Source organism: Phallusia mammillata, chromosome 7 (genome assembly GCF_965637545.1).
Source record: "Phallusia mammillata chromosome 7, kaPhaMamm4.hap1.1, whole genome shotgun sequence".
Lineage (NCBI taxonomy): Eukaryota > Metazoa > Chordata > Ascidiacea > Phlebobranchia > Ascidiidae > Phallusia > Phallusia mammillata.
Genome location: NC_137258.1, coordinates 6,302,943 through 6,323,893, shown reverse-complemented (window position 1 = coordinate 6,323,893; position 20,951 = coordinate 6,302,943). Strand labels below are relative to the sequence as shown.

Here is a 20,951-nt window from a genome sequence, read left to right as displayed (position 1 = left end):
AATTTAAATCCACAGCAAAATGGAGAAAAAAGAACAGAATTCGGATTCTGCGAGTTCACTTTGCTAGTTTGCTTATCACCAGTGTCATTCTGGCAGAATAATTTCCCCTAAACACAAAAATTTTACCACAAAATTTCAGGTACCATATCAAATGAAATATTAATGAAAAACACAATTAAAAACGAAAAAATAAATGGAAAAATGACATGATAAAGAGCATTTGAATGTGATCACGCGTCAAAGAATCTAAATACTCAAAATAAAATAGAACCATGCAAAATCTTGTGCGTCCATTGTGACATTTTTTCGAATTTTATTGTCATAATAGAAATCATAGCTTTCAGTGTCAAAACACACAAAAATTAGCCGTGAAAACCCTCAATTTTGAAACTGTTCCGGAGGGGGGCTTTAAACCAGCTGGATACCATGTTGTAGCCCAGAGCTTACTCTTTTCTATCCCGTTGCCGTTACGACACACCCTTTGCGCATTTTTACAGCAGAACGCTTTACGCGAGAGACCTTTTTCAATTTTTCAAACATCTGTTTAATTTTTCCAATGCGAATAAATTAGCCGTAAACAGCCTCAATTTTGAAACTGTTCCGGAGGGGGGCTTTTAACCAGCTGGATACCATGTTGTAGCCCGGAGCTTACTCTTTTCTATCCCGTTGCCGTTACGACACACCCTTTGCGCATTTTTACAGCAGAACGCTTTACGCGAGAGACCTTTTTCAATTTTTCAAACATCTGTTTAATTTTTCCAATGCGAATAAATTAGCCGTAAACAACCTCAATTTTGAAACTGTTCCGGAGAGGGGCTTTTAACCAGCTGGATACCATGTTGTAGCCCAGAGCTTACTCTTTTTGCGGAAATATATTAAACAAACAAATAATGTGTTTATTTTCCCTCAAAGCTTTTTTTGTAATCACCACTGCGTATTTCACTACAAATTAAGTCAATGTGCATGAAAGCATAGCTGCACCACATGCGGCAATTATCTCCTGTTTGCAGTGTGTGTGCCACGCGTGCAAAAGTTCTTGCATATAATCAGTAACAATGGGCATTATTCTGTAAAAAGTAATTTCTTGACACGTTTAGGTTTGTCCTTTGTCCTGAAGTGAGGTTTCCAATTTTTATGGCCAAATAAAACCTAAGTCAAAACAAATGCATACTAAATCGACTCGTGATAGAAAAGCACAGCGGACTTGCAAACACGGCACTGAAGTATAGTCTGTTATAAGCACAAGACATATATCCACACGCTTATGTATATGATAGATTTCTGAAATTTCGTAACCTTGTACTGATTGCAATTTCATGTTATTCTGTACAAGCTGACTAATTGCATGTTTTAACTGTTTTTAGAGTCGATACGGCTTTCCCGTTTCTAATGTGCGAATTCGTCATGTTGTCGGGCGGTCATGCCCTTCGATCATTTAAGATGTTCGCTTCTCATTTTTGATTGGCTAATTGGAATGAACTATAACTTTGCACGTTGGTAATGGATGCAATTTCGAGTTGGTCTGCAAAAACTGATTGAATATGTGCTAACCGTTCGTTTTTTATCGCTGGTAGGTCTTTCCCGTTTCCATGGTGCGGATGCGTCATGTTGACGGGCGGTCATGCCCTTCGATCATTTAAGATGTTCGCTTCTCATTTTTGATTGGCTAATTGGAATGAACTATAACTTTGCACGTTGGTAATGGATGCAATTTCGAGTTGGTCTGCAAAAACTGGTTGAATATGTGCTAACCGTTCGTTATTTATCGCCGGTAGGTCTTTCCCGTTTCCATGGTGCGAACTCGTTATGTTAGAGGGCGGCCATGCCCTTCGATCATTTAAGATGTTCGCTTCGCATTTTTGAATATTCAAACAAACTAAAATTTCGCATGTTGATAATACAACATGGTATCTTGCTGGTTAAAAGCCCCCCTCCGGAACAGTTTCAAAATTGAGGTTGTTTACGGCTAATTTATTCGCATTGGAAAAATTAAACAGATGTTTGAAAAATTGAAAAAGGTCTCTCGCGTAAAGCGTTCTGCTGTAAAAATGCGCAAAGGGTGTGTCGTAACGGCAACGGGATAGAAAAGAGTAAGCTCTGGGCTACAACATGGTATCCAGCTGGTTAAAAGCCCCCCTCCGGAACAGTTTCAAAATTGAGGTTGTTTACGGCTAATTTATTCGCATTGGAAAAATTAAACAGATGTTTGAAAAATTAAAAAAGGTCTCTCGCGTAAAGCGTTCTGCTGTAAAAATGCGCAAAGGGTGTGTCGTAACGGCAACGGGATAGAAAAGAGTAAGCTCTGGGCTACAACATGGTATCCAGCTGGTTAAAAGCCCCCCTCCGGAACAGTTTCAAAATTGAGGTTGTTTACGGCTAATTTATTCGCATTGGAAAAATTAAACAGATGTTTGAAAAATTAAAAAAGGTCTCTCGCGTAAAGCGTTCTGCTGTAAAAATGCGCAAAGGGTGTCTCGTAACGGCAACGGGATAGAAAAGAGTAAGCTCTGGGCTACAACATGGTATCCAGCTGGTTAAAAGCCCCCCTCCGGAACAGTTTCAAAATTGAGGTTGTTTACGGCTAATTTATTCGCATTGGAAAAATTAAACAGATGTTTGAAAAATTAAAAAAGGTCTCTCGCGTAAAGCGTTCTGCTGTAAAAATGCGCAAAGGGTGTCTCGTAACGGCAACATGATAGAAAAGAGTAAGCTCTGGGCTACAACATGGTATCCAGCTGGTTAAAAGCCCCCCTCCGGAACAGTTTCAAAATTGAGGCTGTTTACGGCTAATTTATTCGCATTGGAAAAATTAAACAGATGTTTGAAAAATTAAAAAAGGTCTCTCGCGTAAAGCGTTCTGCTGTAAAAATGCGCAAAGGGTGTGTCGTAACGGCAACGGGATAGAAAAGAGTAAGCTCTGGGCTACAACATGGTATCCAGCTGGTTAAAAGCCCCCCTCCGGAACAGTTTCAAAATTGAGGTTGTTTACGGCTAATTTATTCGCATTGGAAAAATTAAACAGATGTTTGAAAAATTGAAAAAGGTCTCTCGCGTAAAGCGTTCTGCTGTAAAAATGCGCAAAGGGTGTGTCGTAACGGCAACGGGATAGAAAAGAGTAAGCTCTGGGCTACAACATGGTATCCAGCTGGTTAAAAGCCCCCCTCCGGAACAGTTTCAAAATTAAGGGTTTTCACGGCTAATTTTTGTGTGTTTTGACACTGAAAGCTATGATTTCTATTATGACAATAAAATTCGAAAAAATGTCACAATGGACGCACAAGATTTTGCATGGTTCTATTTTATTTTGAGTATTTAGATTCTTTGACGCGTGATCACATTCAAATGCTCTTTATCATTTCATTTTTCCATTTATTTTTTCGTTTTTAATTGTGTTTTTCATTAATATTTCATTTGATATGGTACCTGAAATTTTGTGGTAAAATTTTTGTGTTTAGGGGAAATTATTCTGCCAGAATGACACTGGTTGCTTATCGTTACATTTTTATTCTGGGCATAGAAATCATATTTTAAAATTGGTTTTTAAAATTTCCACAACTTGTTTCGACCAATGCGTATTTCTTTGTACAATCAGTACATAAGCATAGTAAACAATATTTTAATGCAACAGTAAACAATTTAAGAGATTACCGACCTTTAATAAAGTTATTTGCATAAAAAATCAATACCTGCCTCGAACGGATTTCCAATCAAGACTATACTATATGTAAGATTTTAATAGGAGGCAAAGACGAACACAGATAAATTGCAAATTTGAAAATACGAATTAAAAATTCTGTCACATTTAGCAGTCGTGAGCATTGCTACCTGGCAAAAGGTAGGGGAAACTACCGGTTTGGTAAAACGATTTGTGCAAGCATAAACAATACAAGGCATGTGCTGTTTGTGTTTTTTGTGCTTAAAGTTTAATCATTTGACTTTTAATTTGGTCTTGTAAGAGCTGACTCGCAGTTTCTTGTCTGAAAACGGTTGGCTTTCAGTTTTTAGTTTGGTGATACTGACACACATGTTTTGATATTTGTGTTTTAGCATTTCTGAGTTTGCAAAAGTTATGGAGGGCGGTATACGTGTATTCGAGTTATACAGTGGAATAGGTGGCATGCATTTCGCACTCAAAAAGGTAGGAATATCATTTGAGGTTATTGCTTCTGTGGACATCAATCCTGCAGCACAACATGTCTACAAATCTAACTTCCCCTCGACTACATACTGGGAAAAAAATATTGAAGGCCTCAAGTAAGCTTTTTGTTGATAAGTTATCATTTTAAATGTTTGGAAAAAGTCAGTGTTCCAGAAATGTACACTATTTTACACAGCAAAACAGATAATAACCACAAAAATGAATCATTACAGAGCTCCAGACCTTGACAAGTTAAACATTGATCTCTTGGTGATGAGCCCACCATGTCAACCTTTCACAAGAATTGGTTTACAAAAAGATATTCTTGACCCACGAACAAGGTGCAGCAGAAAATTGTTATTGTAATCGATGTGTTTGAGTGATTGCTACAACCACCACTTTATATTAACATTTATAACTAACAATAACATCAAAAATTCCTTGGTCAGTATATTGGAACTACAAACTACCTGTTTCATGCATTGGTCCAAAAATCTTGTTGATGACATGGGCACCTTTTCTACAAAACCATGTCATTCTGCTATACGTAGCATTCAAATTTGGTCTTGAAATGTTTGATCTAATTTTAAATGCAATTTTCTGTGTTGTGTAATTGTAGACATAAATGTAATTGTATATATATTACCTAAAAACAAGTTCTATTGACTAAGTTTACTCAAGCAATAGAAAAAGTTACTGAAATAGCACATTGGTTTGTTCTACATTTCAGTAATGCTTTTTCACTTTAGGTCGTTCCTTCACTTGTTAAAAATCTTTGAACAGATGACTAATCCACCTGACTACATATTGCTTGAAAATGTCAAAGGCTTTGAAACTTCTAAAACACACGAAATTATGTGTAAGACACTAAAAGCCTTGCAGTATTCATGGCAGGAGTTTCTTCTTAGTCCAAAACAACTTGGAATACCTAACTCTAGACTCAGGTAAAATTGCTCCATTTTTACAAAAAATACTGGTTCTACCAAAATAGAAACAAAAAAGCAGCCTGAATAGTGTAAAAAAACAGCCTTGAAAGTGTAAACTTCTTTAAAATAATCATAAGTGAAGATTTTACAAATATTTAGAGTCAATGATCAATGCAATGAGATTTTTAACAGTTTGCAGCCACTTTTTAACCGTATTAAAAATTGAATTCTGCAGGTATTTTTTTCTGGCTAAAAGAAGGCCAAAATGTTGGGACCAAACATGGCATTCTCAAGACAAAATTATTGAATGCCCTTCCAGCATGGACAAGGAGTGTGGTGAAAATGCCAGCAATATGTAAGTACACCATAGGACCCTGACATGTTTGAATTTATGTGGTCATGACATTCTGTTTTATTTTCATATTAGAGTTCCATTACCTTCAACAACAGCCACCATTGGACAATATCTTGAAGAAAGTGAAGTTATATCTGAATTGCGGCTTCCCCCAAATGTTGCAAAAAGATACTTACCAGTAATGGACCTGGTTACAAAAGACTCAAATGGTTCAATGTGTTTCACCAAGTCATATGGAAAGTATGTGGAGGGCACAGGTTCAATATTAAATATGGCTGGGGACAATGAAGAGTTGGATCTGCGTTATTTTTCACCCAGGGAAATTGCAAACCTAATGGGCTTTCCAAAAGAATTTCACTTTCCAGACAATGTTACAAACAATCAAAAAAATAAATTACTAGGAAATAGCCTAAATGTAGAAGTTGTGTCTTATTTGTTGTCGATTCTCCTGACATAGTAAATACAGAAAAAAGAAAGCGTGGTTGTATGGACAAACATTGCAAATCAGAAAAAAATCACAGGTCTGCCAAGTTTTACTCGGTAGAAAGAGGTTAGCAAAAATTATGTAAAACGATTTTTGCAGACTAAGTTAGCTAGTGCGCAATTTGCAAATACTTGAGATATTTTACGCCTGGAAGCGTTTACAGTTGTTGCGACAAAAAAGCATGAGCGAGGTTTCCTCTCGGCGCAGTCAATGGAGCTCAAAATCGCGGAAACTTAGCAAGACAAGACCAGACAGAAGCCTGAAGTGTGTGAGCCTGCGCGCACGCCCATTTCTACAGCTGTTACTACGATGACGTAATGTTATTTGTTTTCTCTCTCTTTTTTCAGTCAGCTGACCGGCGGCATACTTCCTTTTTACTCACGGCGCATATTCATCCGCGCTTTGGAATTTGCCTAAAAACGCAGTTTAAAACCGATTTTAATTTTAAATTTTCCCTTTATTTTATCTCCTACCACTTGCACAAACAGAATATCAAGTGCTGGTCGATACAAAATTCAGAAATAGCACGTGTGTAGGAATTTCAGCGTCGCGATGGGACTATTTAGCCTCGTGACCTGAAACGCGCTCCTTCTCAGCCGTTTCCCGCCATTGCCATGAAGCGACATTTAGTTGTAGCTTAGTTTTCATGCAATAAAATTCAGTTTAGCTATTAATCATCCTATCTGGATTATATGGCTTATTACTCGAAGACGTTGGAAAATATTTCAAACATCACTTTGCCGGACTACCGAGGCAGAGACAAGCAATATTCGGAATGCGTAAGGTAAGCGACAGGGGAGGAGTGCATGCTTAGACGCGTTGAGATTGGCTATTGTTTAGATCACAATTAAGTCTTGTTGCAGACGTAATATATGAAATGTTATCCCAGTGCAGACAGGCCAAAGATGAAATAAATTGTAACAGTTTAATCGAAAAAAATCTTAGTGCACGTGGTCTTGCGTAACAGCTGGTACAATGTTATGGCGAACAGCTGATTAGTATTGGTCACGCGGGAATCCAATGCGGTCGTTCAAATCGCTTGACGACTGTTTATATTGCATGTAATAATGCATATTTTTACGTCATAACACCTTGTTACTCTGTTTTTGAAACTTTTTACTATGATGCTATAAACCAAATTAAAAACCGCACGGTTATCATTAACCCTTGCCCGCGGTGACTGGGTTTATGGGTATGGACTGTGGGACAAAACTATCTAGGTCTTTTGCAACAAATCTTGACCTAATTTGGCCCGTTGTTTTGTATTTGTCCAATGTTGCGTATTTTATTTGACTATTTTATTTGTACAGTTTTACATTGACTTAGCATTTACGTTTAACAAATTTTATCGTTTCGTTAATTATACGCTTGTTAATCGTAGCTTTTTCTTCGCACGATCTGAATAAAAAACAAAACAAAAAGTAAAATGCTTAGAACAATATGATTTTATATTTTAAAGTGATTATTTTAAGCAATCAAAATCTTAAAAATGAATATTGCCATAGCCAAATTTTGTGTGTGGTAAATTGGGATGCTGTCTCAGCGAAAACGATGTAAAAACTAGTTTTTTTCGAAACCGTGTCAAATTTCACGGATTATGGTATAATCGGGGATCACCGTACATTGCAATGACTACAGACGCGAAGGCACTTTCATTCGCATGATTCTTAAATTACAAACATTCACAACTACGTTTCACCAGAATTACAAAGGCGTTTCGGTTGGCCGTTTAAGGCGAGTGCAATTTGATATGTATTGCGCGTATTTCGCCAGTTGGGTACAAGATTTGGTAACAGACGTATCAGAGACTGTAGTGTTCGTGTTGCGCAATCGACATAATGTCTCACACGGGCCCCTCAGCACTTGTTTTGCTCTACACGTGGGCATCATGTGGTACAACAACGACGTTGTATCGGCTGCCCGACCCCTACTGACGCACCACCAAGCGCGCGTTATAAGTTACGTAATAAAGACTGTTGGTACACGCCACCGTACACTCAATAACGCAATGCGAATGTAGAAAATGCAATTGTTGCAGAGCAGCGCGCAACACAGTTCCACGCCCAAATGATTCGACAGGATGCAACGTCAACTTCCGTTTCTATGGCAGCTTCCGTATCAGAGGTTGTTCAGCTTCAGAGGCATGCATTTGCAGCGCTTCTGCTCCGCGGCGTAACAGGGCGTGGACTTAATTGCCGTTAAATACATCCCCTTTCACACTCTAGTAGCATCTTCGGTGGACTCGTTTCACCCCAGCTGTACCAGAAGCGTACGGCATGTTGCCACTAAAAGCATGTACGGCCGGCAACCTCTTTTCACCCGCAAGAGCCACTCGCCGTCTTCGGTCAGTCGGGTATCTTTCGTATCATCAACAACACATTCGTACCCAAATGACCTGCGAGCAATCGCCGGTGCCGATCGCCGGTAAATAATTCCCGATCAGCATCACCTTGTTACTGGATTATCTCGCAACTGGAACTATGTATTTGGATGCAGCATTTTTGCCGCTTGTTGCTGTTGCATTTTTGATAAATTTTAAATTTCAAAATAGGATTCTTTCATGAATTTAACAGATACAAGCCAAATTCAGAGTATGCTTGCGATATTTCTTGTATGTTTTTCACTATTTGCTGAGGAGCAAAGTTTATTGTTAAAATACCCTAACACTCAACATTTTCGCTCTTGTCATTTTGTCAAAACGGATCTAGTAATTGTTTTACATTACAGACCATATCAATCCCCATTTACGACCAAAACCACGATATATTGTATTTCATTCTGTACAAACCTAGCGAAGATTAGTTTATTTAGCGCACGGGCCACTCGACGTGGGGGGTGTTGACCAACAAAGGTCACGTGGTTTTGTCACGTATTTTTCCAACCGTGCGTCTGGGGTCCTTCAGACTGCACCGATTTGATGGGTTTATCGATCAGAGTGACACTCTACCACGAATGTGGAGTAATGCGTCATATGCCTGTAGGGGATAAATTTCGACCGGCGTGTCATCGTTGGCAAAGCCGAAACACCGGCGATACCTTAAGGATCGTAGTGTTTCGAATTCTTCCCATATTCAATTGTGGTGGGCGACGAAAATTAGCCTCGTACACCGCCAGCAGTCTACTCCCTGTCTCTTTGCGCGCCCGCACACACACTCGCACTTGCGCGTGCAGCACTCACCTGCTCCATCGCCGCTACTCTTTTCTCTTCGCCTTGTAGTAGGGCGGCCGTAAACAGATGCCGCGCCTGCTCCTATTCATGGAGTTTTGTCCCGCCAATAACAGTCCTTTTTTAGCCCATGTGACTTAACGGTCGCGTCGCCGTTTTTTTACACTGGGCTGGGCAAGAACCACAGCAGCTCAATTTCCTACTACGGCGTTACTCGGTAAACTCAAATAGATCAAAACGGTACATACATATTACATAGCGTATGGAACGACCTTATACGACAGCCAGCTGTTCTGTCTAACCACGTGTATGAACCGGATGTTTACGTGTTGTTGTGTTTTCTTTCTTGTAGTGTTGCATACGCGACAACGATGGGACCTACCGCTGTGATTCCGGCAACTAGCTGCGTTCCGGGCTCTTCCGGAAGTATCAGTTTACCCAACCTGGCCCCAATCCAAAGCCAAGAACTGTAAGTTAAACATTAAACAACACGCTCCCCTTGCTAATAGTTTCTCAGGGAAACAAACTTCTTGATTTCATCTAGGGAGACTCACGTGATTGCAGTGACACCGGAAGACCAATCAGAGCGCGATGGCGAATCTGGAGGTTTTTTTGGTCAACGCGAGCAAGATCGGAAAGTCAGACGTGAAATCGCCAACAGCAACGAACGACGTCGCATGCAAAGCATAAATGCCGGTTTCAAATCACTCAAAACAATTTTGCCTCATGCGGATGGCGACAAACTTAGCAAGGTAGAATTTAAGTACACATAAAAAAAACTTTTGTCGCTAAAACCGGTTGTTAATACAGGCTGCTATTCTGCAACAAACTGCCGAATACATTTTCCAATTGGAATCCGACAAGCTTAAGTTGCTGGACCAGAACGAAAAGCTTCGACGCTCATGTGCAGAATGTAGCTCACCAAAGCATCGGGCCTTTTTAACAGATATTTCAGAGAAAGTAAGTCAAATAATTTGCCAAACGACTCTGTATATATATCTATATGTATGAGATGCAGCAATTTTATTGTCTTTTTGCGTTTTTAGGATGAAGGTATTGGAAGCCCACGGGAGGAGGACCTAGAAGACTTACGCCGGGACACAATTGAAGTCCGACAACAGCTTGATAAGGAAAGGCGACTCCGTATGGTTCTCGAAGAAAAGGTAAGACCATAGTTACAACACCTTTCTTCAGTATTGTCTTACTACTTTCCGCATGTACTATATTGTAGTGTAGTGTGTAAGGTCCTTTAAAAACTGTTTCATTTTGTAGGTACGCGAACTGGAGGCAAAGGTTTATCCGGAAAAGCTACGCGAACTAGCAAACAGCATTGCCGCCCAGTACAAACAAAACCACCCGAAGCAGGATGATGCCACAACTCATCGTCCCACGCTACCTGTTACAGCTTCCGATGTGCAGTGCGTACAAGTCTTCGATGTCGCCGCGTACGGGAAGGTGGGTTTTCCCAAGGTGTATATTCAGCAAGCAGTGTATGACAAATTACAGTACATGAGACAACCTTGGTTACAATGAAGAAACCGTGATTAATTATAATTATTAGCGTCCCCTATGTACTGCAGTGGCGGAAATATCTTGTTTCCGTTTATCACACATAGTTGTTCTTCATTTAGTAACTTCTATTATTACTGATTTTACAATTGTTTGTACACTACAAACTGTGATGACTGTCTTTTGTTCAACAAACACAGTCAAACTGTTCAAAAAATGAAAATAATTACACTCTTATTATGTGTAACTTAAATTAACATTTAAAATTATATTTTTCCGTTTTACAGCCGACGACCGTGCCCGCGACAACATGTGCGCAACCGCAACCATCCGAGCAGATGAGTAATAACAGCCACGCACAGAAAGTGCTATACCCCATGGCTACAGTTTCAGCTGGCCCAGCGGTGCATTTGTCACCGGTTCAAACTGACACCGTCCCAGCTACAGTAATGTCTGTCAGCGTGCCCGGAACGCCAGAGGTTGAAGTCAAGTCACCTACATTACCAACAGTAAGTGTGCTTTTATCCCACGTCCAGACACAGGAATTAATGATTAGTTGTTTAATTGTCCTGCTTTGAATGTACAGGCAAAAAATCAGTCGGCCGTTCCTAGATCGCGTCAGCCCTTGAAGAAGAGAGCAATTGAAGTTAGCGATATCGAGCCAAAGCCAAAGGTTTCAAAGGTAATTTTCGCCATTGTAATGTACAAAATTTCTATACTTTATTTAATGTATGAAACCATTTGCATGAATGATTGCGCATAATATCAAATGTAATACCATTTGGACTCGATTAAATGATTTTTGATTAAATGACTGATTAAATTTTCTCCACAGGTCACCAACCTAGCCCACACATTTGCAGATCCGTTGAGCCCGCCGCTATCGTCTCCCGGGGAACATCAAATCGGGATTGTTGTGCCGACGGCGTCGGTAATCACCACCAACACTTCTGCACCCCATCCCACACACCGACAGTTAGCCAAGAAGCAACAAGGTTCGCCATTGTACTCCGTGCACCAAACTCTATTTCCACATAAGATTCCAGAACAGGTGATGCAGCAGCAAACCATTCAGCTCGCTATTCCCGAAAATGTGAAACTCGAGCCTGTGCAGCCCGTACCTTCTCCCACGCACAAGTACATGACATTGAGTTCAATAGAACGTCTACCGCAATACGCCGTGCAGTCGGTGCCCCAGCAGCAAACAGCCATCCCCACCGGTCTCCCCACACAGTTACCCGGGGTTATACAGTCGTTCCGCTTGGCACAAAACATTAGCGCTAAACCCGAAGAAATGACTCTCAATCAGCTGAACAGTGTACCTTCACTATCAATGACTCTTACCCAGTTAAATGCTGTGCCCAATGTAACGCGTTCAAAAGCGACCATGATGGCACCGGCAGCGCCGCAACTGGCCCCACGCGTTCAAAGTCAATTTCTGCCCCTTGTGACTATGGACGCCATTTTGGGCCGTCACACTGAACGACGAATTTCCACTGCTACAACCGACAGCGCAACAAGCGACGAAGAGTTGCCAGCAACCAAGGTAAGTCACTCCAGTACAAACAAGTTTTCTTTTGCACGTTTGCAGAAGACTTTTAGTGAGTAATAAACAATTGTTTGCAGTTACCTAACCCAGCAGTTGAGCACCCGGAGCCTGCTTGCAAAGTCGCCGTGCGCACCAGCAGTACCAATTCCGACTCGCCTAAAACCGAGGTCATATCGCCCAATTCGTCCGTCGCTGCGGCAACCACGCTATCCGTTCTTTCCAGCGGTCCGGGTTCACCGCCGGTCATGCGTCATATTGATGCGGTGACGACCCGACGTAACCTCGAGACTATAGTTCAAGTAAGGAATTCAACACAATAAAATAAGAAAATAAAAATGTATTTGCAATACTTGCACTTGTGAAGAAATATAGTTGTAACATATGGCGTTCTATGGGGATAATCAAAATAGGTAATCCGTCTATTTTACGAAATTTAAAATTTAGAAATGATATAGTTTAAATATAGCACAATCGGGTTAGAAATTGCCTTAGAGCTAATAAGGTACGTTTTTACAGGCGATTGATCACCTTGAACAACAGGAAAGGCGCAACTCACAAGATAACCCCGCGTGTGTCGAAGAAAATTCTGCCCCGAGATGATTCCGTATTCTTCCGATCTCACAAACTGTTTATTTATAAAATTCAAATATTAACCGAACGGTGCTATGTGCAGAACTGGTCGCGGACTTCTTGTTTTTGTTTTCTTCTGCTCACACTCCCTGCTTCGAAGCCGGCCAAGTTTCCAACGCCACTGCGCGAAATGTCTATACTTACACTTGCTTTACGTATACATATATATACTGGGACGTCGACGGCAAATAAACCAAGCGTCCATTCATCTCGTACAGCTTGATTAGGTTTTGGTGCAAAGCTTAGTAGACAGACTGGTGAAAGAAATCTATTAGTGCAGGCAGCTCGTAGTTGTCCAAGGTTTCAAGCAGCTGGGGAACTTTTTGCTTGACGTTGACACCTTTGAACTTGTGCTTGTCGATGAAAAGATCAGTGATCATACCTATATAATAGACTTTGTTTGCGCTAGTGTTTGCAAACCTTAAAGGTGAGTTGGAAAAATGGTTAAAGGAAAAAAAAAACGCCCGAATTATAAACGATTTTACCGTAAAGCCTTTCGAGCCTTGCTGGTTGTTTTTTAAACTCCGCTTTAATTTTGTCAGCTTCGGCAAGAATTTCTCTGTATTCTGGTGCGAGAAAATCCATACTTCCCTCGTGAACTTGCAGTTCCTAAAAGAAATATCAAATTGTTTAGAACTGCTAGTCATTCTCGACATCCAAGTTCAATGTACGAAAGTGCAGTGGCGAAAGGGGTTAAAATGCAAAAAAGTTTGCATAGCAAGTAGGTCGCACCAAATAGTACAATATCGAATAGGAATATCCGTTCATAGTTTTGCATGTTACGTGTATTTCGCAACGGATTTCCTCCAAATTAAATAAACAGCAATGTCGAGAAAATATGAGCATGCAAGTTCGCAAGAAGTGCATGATATAAAAGGATGAGTAGGAAACTTTCAGTATTTTTTAAGCTAACGTGTTTTTAAACATTTTGGTTTTAATAACAGCAATTAATATGCGAAAGATCAGATTTTTTTATCCTTTTTATTGTTGTTACCTCTCGGAACAACCAATAAATATCCTTTACCTCCTTTGTTAAAAAACGAACAAAAACTTGGCAGACCACAAAGCGACAGTGCTAACCATGTTTCTATCTTGTGTGGGCTATACATGCATGGTTACCCTATACACCATAAGACTTACCTGCAGTGCGTCAAGCAATTGTACTTTCTTGGCCAGCATAAGTTGCTTGTCGAGTTTTGGATGAAGCAACTGTAGAGTGTAGGCGATAGAATCATCGCTAACCTCATACTGAATGTTCAGGTTAATTTTTTTGGCAGTTGCTTCTTTGGTTAACATATCTTTGAGGATAGAAATAGTAGAAATGTTGTCGGAACGGAAGATGCCCTCTCCCTTGCTGCAAGGTACAGCACAAAATTGAAAATATTTTTTTTACTAATGTTGATGTTAGCATTGCCAAATCGAATGAGTTACGAATTCATTCCGTTTTGTGCGACATCGATTTTTGTTCTAACAAAGGATTAAAAAGTTATTTCAAAACGGCCAGTTTTCAAATAGAATGAAACATATAGGTCAGGCTTTGATGGTACATGTAAGTACCTTTTATGTTGACAAAAACAATTTGTGAGAAACTGAACTGTATCACTTTTGTTAATGAAGTATGAAAATTCTAAACATCTGCAAATATATGCAATAAAAGCTTTACCAGATCTTAGTGAAAATAAGCACAAATAATGCATTGTACCAAATTTCATCCGTACATCGAGTAAATTTAATCTGACAGAAACCTTACCTGTATATGCAGGCGAGCTGGGTGTCAAGAAAAGTATTTGCAAAATACAAATTGACTGTGTCTCCCGCGGGAGGGCGCTCCGGGACATCTGGAAGACAGAAAGCAACCCAGGAGTGAATCTCGGCAACACTGAAAGGTCCAGATAGATGCAGAACGTTCATCGGCCTAAAGTAATTATAGAGTTAACAGGAGTACGATTTTTGTATGGGGCAAAAACCGTATGTGTTTAAATGATGTGTTTTCGATCCTTGTGAAATGAGGCACAATAACAAACTACAATTACATTTGCAGTACAATTTGCAGCCTAAAAGCAATGTATAAAGAATAATTGCCACTCGAAATTAATGCGTGAGACTGATTTTGGTAACAAAACAAGATCAACGTAGGGTTGTAGTGCTGTAAACATTAAAAAACAGTCGCACTCTTTACGATATTTCACATTGGTAGAACACTGGTATATACAAACAGCAAATATAAACAGTTCCTCACCTTTGTTCGTCAAAATCGTGTGTTCTCTGGTGCAGTGATAAAGGTTTGATGGGATACCGTCTCACCACACAAGACTTCGGTTTAAGTAAAGGTATGACGTAAGCCTGCAAGTGACCGAATTGACCTTCGATTGAACGAACCTTCATCTACAAACGATTCAATAGATTCATTGATAGAGTTCTTCTAAAACAAATTTAACAAATCAGTTTTTACGCACTTTGCAAAATTAAATTTATTTTTACATTTCAATAGAAACTATGGAGTTTAATTTGAAAACACTTTCGGTTTCCATCAATGCCTAGCAACAACAAAAAACAGCACGGTTTGCATTGCTTGTTGTATCTGAAGTATAGGTGGTGCGATACTATATTCAAACCATGTCCCAGAATTGGCACATTTTATATAGGTTACCGATTGTGAGCTAGTCTCTAGTCAGCAAACCCTTATTCTTACCGACCTGATGTTACAATGCTTAACATGTGCTTTTGCTTTCAGTTGCGGCTAGTGTTGTCAGGTCAAAGCCCTTTACCTCAAGGCGTGTTGTGTTGGATTGGCATCTGTATGTTGCCAGTAGAAAGTTGTCATCTCCAGAATTATCGGGAGTCGGAGGTGGAATGCTTGTGTACGCAACAACTGCTGAGGTTTCCTCCTTGTCCAACAGATCAACAGGAACATCACTCTGATTAATAAAAACAGCAAATACGCGCACTGCTACGCCATCGGATCATTTACACTTACAGGATCTACATTTTTCTTGAGCAACTTTTAACGTAGGTTTCATCTGACATTTGTCGGTGTGCGGGGCAACGCCTGGATACTTTTGTCAACGCATGGCAAAAGTACATCAGTATTTCATTATGCTATTAATTTATTCTGAACGGTCTTATGAATTTGTCCGCGCAACCGATACGGCGATAGGGAGTGCAATCCTGGCTTGAGGTGACAAGGTGAACATAAAATGTTTCGTGTTTCCCTTGAATTGAATGCCCACTAAAAGTCACTGTTTACATCACCATTAACCCCCTACTCCGAAACTTTTAATCGCTACTTAAAAATATACACCAAGATGGCCTCTTGGTCAAAACAACCACCTTATATTCACCAAGTTCTAGGTTCGATCAGCATTGTTCCAATACAGTAAATTATTTGGGTTATACTAAATGAAGAAGATTATTTGGGTTATACTAAATCAGGGGTGTCCAACTCGAACACACCGCCGTGCCAATTTTGGTTTTAAAATATACTCGCGTGCCCATCTTTGGTACTTTTTCCAACACTCCAAAAACCTTTTATTCTGTTTATGCGACACAAGATACAAATAGCTTGGACGTCGAAAACTCATCATTGTTCAAGTTACGTTGGTTTTTAAACGTATTTCCAACTAAACACAAATGCGTTTGTAGTCACATAATTAATTGCACAGACATCGGTTGAATTACAATTGTTTCGAAATAAACGGGCATTTTTATGCAACATAAACATGACACATTCACTAACGTTTTAGTGTTATGTGGCGCAAATAAATTTCTGAAATAAGTTTAGGCGTCAACAATACACGGTCAGCTATATTTGAAACACGAATTGCTTTTACTTTTATTTCCCGCCGTAACAAATTCTTTAAAAACTAAATCGTTGTTAAAATTACTGATTTGGCAAATCGTCCTTTCGGTATGTGCATACGATATCAGACGCACAGCAAACGTCCCAACCACCGAAAAGGTATTGTTGGTTGGTTGTTGGTCGCATACCGCCGAAGTCGTATGGGTCGTACAAATAATATACACTGCACATGGTATAAGTATCGGCGCTATTGATCAAAAGTCGCACCCCTGGCATTTTTTTTAAATTCTACGCCTATGGCAAGGAGGCTTTTTGTCAAAAAACGAACAATTCAATTAGTGGGTTGTGTAACGTTACTACTGCATGGTAATCTTTACAGAAGTTAGAATAAAGGCCAAGAAGAATGAATAGAAACAAATTTAATTGCGTGACAGATCCTAATGTTTACCATCTGAATGTGCAAAAGCTCGCGTGCCATTTTCAAATGCTCTGCGTGCCACTTTTGGCACGCGTGCCACGTGTTGGACACCCCTGTACTAAATGAAAAAGAAGACAAGTCCAAAGATCAAATAGAAAATGACTCGAACATGAACGAAACCAATCAACTCGAGTTTGGATTTATTGTTAGCATAACGCATTGAGACCCTCCCTGTCTAACGGGTATAAAAATAAAACAATCAAAAGTTACCTGTAAGACGACATGGTCAATGGCAGTCTGGACCTCGATACTGAGATGGTAACTTGCATCAACAGGAGATAAAACAAATTTATCGTTTATGTGAAACGCAGCTGGTCTGGTCAGAGTGCTGCTATTGTTAGCAATTGCTTTTGATGTTTGTTCCATGTGTCGACCTCTCTCGCTCTCCACGCTAATCTGCAATGCTTCCACTTCGGACCTAAAATGAATTATCACTTCAGTGGCTAGCGCTTTAGTGTGTTATTGAATAACAGAGGAATCCTGTTGATCGAATATCAGTTACATAGTCTGTTTATTTGCATAGAGATTTTTAATCCTAACCTAACCACATACATTTGTTGAGAAAGTCGTCCATTTGGTTGCATAAACACGCTAGGCAAATTGGTTATTGGCTTGAGCGGATATGTTAAAAGAAGGGACAGCAATGGGCTTAGTATTGGCTGGTTTCAACATCCTGACGAAATCGTTACCATTATTGTAAACAATGTCAACCTGTATAAATTGACATGTTTTGTAATAAAAAGGTAAAGCTATCTTAGTTTCGCGCAAGATACTGACAAAGTTTTCGCGCAAGATACTGACAAAGTCATATATGTACCCAGTTACCCAGTTTATTTTAGGAAATGAAGTGTTCAATTTACAAAGCTTATAAATCAATAAAACCAGAATAAGTTGATACAAAATAGGTTACATCTTACAATTCAATCAAAATCTGTTAGCAATACTACCTGAGATTAGTGATTTTTTTCTGTGTATCTTCATCCATGTCTGCTGGTTGTGTGTTGGCTGAGTTTGTATTGCCAGGAATTGATGAGCTAGTAACTTTCTTTTGCATGTGTTCAGTGGTGAGACCGGACACCCAGCCAGCATATGTAGATACAACAACTTCATCAAAACCAAGCGAGCCCACTACACCACCTTGTATAGCAGTGATGCTTTCTTTGAAATTCTGCAGAAGCAATTGAATCATTGTACACCAGATGTATCACAGGTGTTATACCTAATTAGCTGGTCACCAAGCATTCTTGTAATGCAAGGAACAGGCTAGAAAAATCGGAACTGTAATTTTTCTCACAGATTGATATAATTGTAGGACATGGTTTATAAAGATTTTCACTCAATTGTTTGTAGGGGTTACTGATGAGCACAACTTATAGTAGAATGCAGCTTACAATCAAGTAAATGCCGTACATTTTTACACAAGGTATTCTATTGGTCAGAGAATAAAATCAACCACCATACACTTAGGTCTGCTATTGTGTGTTTTAACAGCAAAGTTTGCACAAAAAACTTGAAAAAACAGCATCCACCTATAGTAGAACATGAATAAAACAACATATTCTTACATGTGCAAATCGAAGCACCGGTTCTTCTGCAATGTCATAACTAAATATCTCAACAGTCCCATCATCACGTCCCACCAGCAGGTCAGGCACTCCATCACCTGTGATGTCATGGTGTGTAAGGCATGAAATACCGCCCAGATTTTTTTCATTGACAATCTCCCACTTGTATTCAGGCTGCTCGCTAAAAGTAAATTGTAAAACAGTGTGGATAAATTAAAACTCAGTATACGTCATCAGTTTTATTTAAAATACAGTAAAAATTAAACTTCTGACAATTTAATTCTTTTGTGGTAAGCAGGAATAACTTTAAATGTTGGTTATTAATATGGTAAGATATTCAATAAAATGACACCAAAAAAGGTCAATCAACAATCTAATTCAAATATTGTTGTTATCTACATAAACAAACTTAAGGTGGTAGTGACAGCCAATACAAGCACAGGAAGCACTGGTTTGTGTAACATTGACATAAGCAGCCTCTTTGTCATTTAATCATAAAATGTTACCATATAGTTCGATTTTTGTAAGGAAAGTTGGTACTTACTTGTTTAGCATGACATGACCAACTTTTCCATCAGTTGTGCCATAAACTAGTTCCATCCCTTCCTCTCCTCCAGTGTCTTTGAATGGAACAACACATTGTGGTGGACCTGGCACCTCCAATTCGTACTTCAAAGCGGTGGCCTGCATTGAAAACACAATTGTGACTTTTATTTTGTACACACAAAGAAGATAAGCAACTTGTTGGCCACGGGCCCTGCCCCTAAACTCAAATACATTTTACTCATATTGTCTATTATAATTATTTGTTACTGTAAGCAGAATATTGCATGACTTATAATATATTTCCAGCATAATATTTACATGAACTTTTAACCTATTATACCTTACCTCGAGAATTCTAAGGATTCTGTCATTACAGGCCAGGACTGAAACCAAACGGTCCTCATCCCTTCGATTTACAGGCAGACAAATGATATCATTTATTCGATCGTTTGACAAATAATACCCTTGATCCACACAGTCACAGAAGTAATTGCAAATGTACAGGCCTGCCACAACAAGATCACTTCCACTAATGCACCTGTTGAAATAGGACCATGATATAGATCAGTGATTCTCAACCAAAGCTGTCAGGGCTGCATGCGGCTTCCAACTGCTTATTTTGCGGCTCGCACCAGACCTCAGAAAACCACCAAAGATTGCTATGTTAGCTTTCAAGGTGGTAATCTTTAGTAATTTTTTGAGGTATCGTTTTCTGCAGCTCCTTACACACTTAAAAAACTACCATTTGGCCCGAAATTGAAAAAGGTTCAGAACCACTGATGTAGACAGAATATTTATCACAACAACAAACATACAGATTGGAGATTGGTTCTGTGAGGTTTGAATTGAAATCCAGAAACTTCTTTCCCTTTCTGGAATATCCTCTCACTTCAGACCCACAAGAAGCAAATATTTTATCTTGTGGGGTTCCCAATGCCCCACCTAACTCTAACTTTGAAACTGGTGGGCCAGGTAGAAGTTTGAAAATGCTCTGAAACAAAATGTGTGTATTTATACTATTGGTTTCCTGTCCATTGTTGTATTATTAAAATACCTACATTTAATTCTCGCTTTTTCATGCCAAAACATTGTAGTACTCCACTTTTATCACCGACCACCACTTTTTGTGTGACTCTTCGTTTGTCATTGTTGGGTAAGATTTTCATGCATTTCTTGTCAGTCACTGCAACCTAAAAAATATAAGACTAAAATGCAGTAAAACGTACATGACGGACTGATAAGCAAGAAACAATAAATATATTCAAGGTTCAGCTTTTTAAAATGGAAAAAAATTTACGGTCTTTTTAACAAATAGTAAAACATATGAATGCGCAAACCGAAGCAAATAAACATGAAGCAAAATATTAAGCGCTGATTGTGATTGAAAGACATTGGATCGAAATAACAGACAATATTTTATTTTTCCTTTTATTATTCCAAGATTAAAGATTTCTTTGCCAGCGTCAATTCAGTAACACATACCTGTACATAATCAACAGCTGTTAAGTCCAACTCCATACTTAATGTTTTGAAATCACGCAGAAATAAATTAATTTCATAAATTAGAAATGGGAATTCAGTACAACAACAATATTGTTTTTACACCATTAATCCAAAGCTGCACTGTATTTTCGCAGGTTGTCATCGTTAGTTATGTGGCAGAAAATTAGTCATACTGCATCCTGCACTGGTACGGAACAATGTACAATGAAATTCTTAATTACAGTAAATGTAGCGGTTGCGTATATTTAATTTGTGGGTATTATTTTAATGAGCATTTGACGCTGGGGACGTTTAACTCAAAAT

The 20,951-nt window shown here is 39.2% G+C and overlaps 3 protein-coding genes across 4 annotated transcripts; 2 read left to right on the top strand and 1 right to left on the bottom strand.

Annotated features, from left to right (window-relative positions):
- The first annotated feature begins 3,674 nt into the window (after positions 1–3,674).
- On the top strand, positions 3,675–5,900 carry LOC145239676 (tRNA (cytosine(38)-C(5))-methyltransferase-like). 2 transcript variants are annotated; one of them, XM_080103054.1, is made up of 6 exons: positions 3,675–3,835; positions 4,048–4,254; positions 4,372–4,479; positions 4,888–5,082; positions 5,300–5,419; positions 5,492–5,900. In XM_080103054.1, exons 2-6 carry the CDS (start codon positions 4,070–4,072, stop codon positions 5,874–5,876), a joined length of 993 nt encoding a protein of 330 aa, XP_079959180.1. In that variant the 5' UTR covers positions 3,675–3,835; positions 4,048–4,069; the 3' UTR covers positions 5,877–5,900. The 2 variants fall into 2 exon arrangements, with proteins under 2 accessions (XP_079959180.1, XP_079959181.1); XM_080103055.1 differs by having other exon boundaries at positions 3,834–3,890.
- Positions 5,901–6,228: 328 nt separating this feature from the next.
- On the top strand, positions 6,229–12,966 carry LOC145239673 (uncharacterized). Its single transcript, XM_080103050.1, has 11 exons — positions 6,229–6,687; positions 9,422–9,538; positions 9,614–9,821; positions 9,880–10,029; positions 10,116–10,232; positions 10,342–10,524; positions 10,866–11,087; positions 11,165–11,260; positions 11,414–12,124; positions 12,205–12,426; positions 12,644–12,966. The coding sequence occupies exons 1-11, from the start codon at positions 6,596–6,598 to the stop codon at positions 12,725–12,727; spliced, it is 2,202 nt and encodes a 733-aa protein (XP_079959176.1). The 5' UTR covers positions 6,229–6,595; the 3' UTR covers positions 12,728–12,966.
- LOC145239672 (BBSome complex member BBS7-like) lies at positions 12,450–20,840 on the bottom strand. The gene is made up of 14 exons (XM_080103049.1): positions 20,628–20,840; positions 20,204–20,335; positions 19,961–20,136; positions 19,491–19,683; positions 19,144–19,283; positions 18,600–18,780; positions 17,982–18,202; positions 17,245–17,452; positions 15,526–15,675; positions 14,997–15,142; positions 14,508–14,672; positions 13,898–14,111; positions 13,243–13,366; positions 12,450–13,139 (listed from the first exon to the last, which is right to left on the bottom strand). Exons 1-14 carry the CDS (start codon positions 20,661–20,663, stop codon positions 13,000–13,002), a joined length of 2,226 nt encoding a protein of 741 aa, XP_079959175.1. The 5' UTR covers positions 20,664–20,840; the 3' UTR covers positions 12,450–12,999.
- Between the last annotated feature and the right edge of the window lie 111 nt (positions 20,841–20,951).

What these genes read in the sequence shown, in the direction of transcription:
- LOC145239676 (XM_080103054.1), top strand. Translation starts at nt 4,070, where the DNA reads ATGGAGGGCGGTATACGTGTATTCGAGTTATACAGTGGAATAGGTGGC. An exon ending in AAAAATATTGAAGGCCTCAA is followed by an intron (nt 4,255 to 4,371) that starts GTAAGCTTTTTG and finishes GAATCATTACAG; the next exon opens with AGCTCCAGACCTTGACAAGT. An exon ending in GGTGAAAATGCCAGCAATAT is followed by an intron (nt 5,420 to 5,491) that starts GTAAGTACACCA and finishes TTTTCATATTAG; the next exon opens with AGTTCCATTACCTTCAACAA.
- LOC145239673 (XM_080103050.1), top strand. Translation starts at nt 6,596, where the DNA reads ATGGCTTATTACTCGAAGACGTTGGAAAATATTTCAAACATCACTTTG. An exon ending in CAATATTCGGAATGCGTAAG is followed by an intron (nt 6,688 to 9,421) that starts GTAAGCGACAGG and finishes TCTTTCTTGTAG; the next exon opens with TGTTGCATACGCGACAACGA. An exon ending in ACCTCGAGACTATAGTTCAA is followed by an intron (nt 12,427 to 12,643) that starts GTAAGGAATTCA and finishes ACGTTTTTACAG; the next exon opens with GCGATTGATCACCTTGAACA.
- LOC145239672 (XM_080103049.1), bottom strand. Translation starts at nt 20,663, where the DNA reads ATGGAGTTGGACTTAACAGCTGTTGATTATGTACAG. An exon ending in CAGCTGTTGATTATGTACAG is followed by an intron (nt 20,336 to 20,627) that starts GTATGTGTTACT and finishes TATATTTTTTAG; the next exon opens with GTTGCAGTGACTGACAAGAA. An exon ending in CACGATTTTGACGAACAAAG is followed by an intron (nt 14,673 to 14,996) that starts GTGAGGAACTGT and finishes TAATTACTTTAG; the next exon opens with GCCGATGAACGTTCTGCATC.